Source organism: Anarrhichthys ocellatus, unplaced genomic scaffold, assembly GCF_004355925.1.
Source record: "Anarrhichthys ocellatus isolate YVR2014 unplaced genomic scaffold, GSC_Weel_1.0 scaffold57, whole genome shotgun sequence".
Classification (NCBI taxonomy): Eukaryota; Metazoa; Chordata; class Actinopteri; order Perciformes; family Anarhichadidae; genus Anarrhichthys; species Anarrhichthys ocellatus.
Genome location: NW_022280087.1, coordinates 1,201,544 through 1,204,836, shown reverse-complemented (window position 1 = coordinate 1,204,836; position 3,293 = coordinate 1,201,544). Strand labels below are relative to the sequence as shown.

Genomic DNA, 3,293 nt, shown 5'->3' with positions numbered 1-3,293 from the left:
TCTCTCTCTCTCTCTCTCTCTCTCTCTCTCTCTCTCTCTCTCTCTCTATCTATCTCTCTATCTCTATCTCTCTATCGATCTATCTCCTGTTCTTCATGTTTCTCGTCCCCACCACTGCCTCCTTCCCGTCTCCCTCTCCTTTCTTGTCTTCTCCTGCAGGGACCTCCTGGTTTGCCTGGTCTGGGTGGAGACCCCGGTGGTAAGGGAGAGAAGGGACATCCGGGTCTTCTCGGTCTCATTGGGGGCCCAGGAGAGCAGGGAGAGAAGGGAGACAGAGGTTTGCCTGGGCCTCATGGATCCTCTGGATCAAAAGGAGAGTCTGTAAGTCTGACCTCTTCCACCATCACTCACAGTCATGTCATCCTATGTAAACTATTCTCATGTATGACATGTATCATGTTGCTTTACAGGGAATGTATGGAGGCACCGGACCCATCGGTCCTTCTGGTCCTCCTGGTCTGCCTGTGAGTGCCATTTTATCACATCATCACCGTATCACTTTTTTATATTCCTCCTGGCTCAGTTCCCAAGATGTTATTAAGTACCATAGTAATGTTCACCATCAATAAACTAAAGCCTCATATCTCTTACAGGGTCCTCAAGGTATCAAGGGAGCTAAGGGCTCTTCTGTGAGTATACCTTAAGAGTGTTTGTACCAAAATGAATGAATGAAATGCATCAGCTTGGGTCTGATGCGGTTGTGCTTCTTGGATCTTTCCTCTCGGTGCTGTGTTTAGGGTGGATCTGGTCCAAAGGGAGAAAAAGGTGTACAGGGACCTGCTGGACCTCCTGTAAGTACTTCACTGGTTTCTAAGTTGCGCTCACTTCCTGCACCTCACTGTCGATTGTCAGTTCATTGGTGAAAACGTAAACATGCTTCCCAGGGCCCACCAGGCGAGGTCATTCAGCCCCTGCCCATCCAGAGGAGTCCCAAGTCAAAACGTTCCATCGACGCCAGCCAACTGCTCCCCGACACCGACATGCCCGCATCTGACGCCGCTGGCACTGAGTTCCTGATGGGCACTGAAGGCATGGAGGAGATCTTCGGCTCTCTCAACTCACTGCGACAGGAGATCGAGACTATGCGTTTCCCTCTCGGCACCCAGAACAGCCCTGCACGCACCTGCCAAGACCTGCACCTCAGCCAGCCGGAGCTCAAAAACGGTAAGGGAATCGACCCAAATATGTAGCTGCCACCTGCTCAGAGTTCTGCTCCCTCCATTAGGTTTTCCACCTTGTTTCGTCTCTGTCGCCCTCTGCAGGAGAGTACTGGATTGACCCTAACCAGGGCTGCTCCAGAGACTCCTTCAAGGTCTTCTGTAATTTCACCAGCGGAGCAGAAACCTGCCTGTACCCCAGCAAGAGCATCAACACGGTCAGTCCACCAAATCAGCAACACTGTAACATCTCCTTAAAAGTTAAGAAAAGTGTTAGAAATGATGCAGATGGGACTAATCAGTGTTGGTGGAGGTTTACGGTCTCTGATTGCCCTCTTTCTAGAAATTAATTTCATAATGCATCTGCATATTTGGGGCTAGGGGAGCTGGTCTCTTTGAGTCTTTGAATAAAAAAAAGACTGAAAGAGTTGGAGGAAGGTTGTCTGAGCGGTTTGCCCGATAAAATCTGATGACCTGAGTCTTATATGTTGGTATGCTCATGCTGTGACCTGACATTTGATTGACTGTAGATGTTATTTGTTGTCTGAAACTGTATTAATGTGCTGCTGCTGTCTTGGCCAGGACACTCTTAAAAAAGGAGATATTTAATCTCAGTTCCTGGCTAAATACATTTTGAATAAGACAAAATTCAAAAAAAAAAAAAAAAAGTAATGTAATGTGCTATAACGGCTCAGAAAAAACCCAGGTTGGTGTTTTCCCACACAAGCTGTACTTATTTATTTGTCCAAAAATGAAAACTAAACTAATATGTGTCGTGTGTAATGTTCTTGTGGCAGGTGAAGATGAGTTCCTGGGACAACGAGACTCCAGGATCCTGGTACAGCCAGTTCAGCACTGGTAGTAAGGTTAGTAATCCTCTGTGACATGAAGAGCTGTGAAACCTTGTGTTTTAGTTAATAGTCTAGCTCTTAACTTTACTAAATGACCCTTTATTTAGTTTTCACCATGTATTTCCTCTTTCTGACTCCACTCATTTTCTCTTCTCGCCCCTTTTCCCTTCATCCCTTTCCCTCTCTGTGCATTCCCTCCATTTGATCTTCCACCTTTTCTCCTCTTTTACCCTCTTGTCCTTCCTCCAAATCCCATTTTATTACCTCCTCTTCTCACTCCTCCTCCTCCTCCCAGTTCTCCTATGTGGACTCTACCGGTGAGCCTGTGGGCGTGGTCCAGCTGGGCTTCCTGCGTCTCCTCAGCGTCCAGGCCCGCCAGAACCTCACCTACCACTGCCACCGCTCAGTGGCCTGGGCCGACCGGAGCGCCAAGAACAACTACAACAGGGCGCTGCACCTCCAGGGGGCCAACGACGAGAAGCTGAGCTACGAGACCAACCCTTACATCAAGGCCTTGGTCGACGGCTGCTCTGTGAGTTCACACACACATACACGGATTTAGTTTGAGACCACTATAAGGATAATAATGATCAACTTTATTCATGCTTTACATGCACTAGCAGGCATAACACATCCGACATCCAGCCAGTGAAGCCAACACATTCAGTCTGTCCTTCTTCTTGTCCTATCCAGTTAAACTGACAAGAACAAAATGGTCCGTTTCATGGAGAGCCTTTAGATAGAGCCAGAGTGTTCCTCACCTTCCTCTGCAGCCAGTCAACCTGCTATAGATATTTACTGATTAACATTTCACAATGAATATGTTGTCTGCTCACACTCTGACATCACATATTATATTACCAAATATTACCAAAAAATAACGCTGTCTCCCCTTTTGCTGCAAATCCCAAGAGAAACCACACCACTGTAACTTCAAATGCTCACTCTGTGCTTCCACAGCTATGTTGTTGTCACTGAAAGACATTTATCATTTACCAGCGTACAGGATGAAATGAAGTATTTAGCTTAACTTAAGACTCTTGAGAATTTTCTTTTGATCTACTGTCTTGTTGGACGAATCATCTTAAAATAGTAGTGCCACACAGGAAGATCTGTTTTCACTTGTTTTGAATGGGAAAGATGAATGATAATCCAAAGGGAAGTGCATCAGTTGTGAATTCTAACTCTCTTTCCAAGGTGTTTTTAATTTGCCATGTTGTGATGCAGAGTTTAAAGATGCTGACACTCTCTCTGTCTCTCTCTCTCTCTCTCTCTCTCTCTCTCT

The 3,293-nt window shown here is 46.2% G+C and overlaps 1 protein-coding gene across 1 annotated transcript in view; it reads left to right on the top strand.

Annotated features, from left to right (window-relative positions):
* The window catches only part of col11a2 (collagen, type XI, alpha 2), a 51,677-nt gene that overhangs the window by 48,108 nt on the left and 276 nt on the right, over positions 1 to 3,293 (top strand). The window contains exons 57-64 of the mRNA XM_031871260.1: positions 160 to 321; positions 411 to 464; positions 594 to 629; positions 738 to 791; positions 885 to 1,164; positions 1,263 to 1,375; positions 1,955 to 2,023; positions 2,304 to 2,540. Of these exons, the coding sequence (XP_031727120.1) occupies positions 160 to 321; positions 411 to 464; positions 594 to 629; positions 738 to 791; positions 885 to 1,164; positions 1,263 to 1,375; positions 1,955 to 2,023; positions 2,304 to 2,540 (1,005 nt within the window). The remainder of the gene's footprint in view (positions 1 to 159; positions 322 to 410; positions 465 to 593; positions 630 to 737; positions 792 to 884; positions 1,165 to 1,262; positions 1,376 to 1,954; positions 2,024 to 2,303; positions 2,541 to 3,293) is intronic.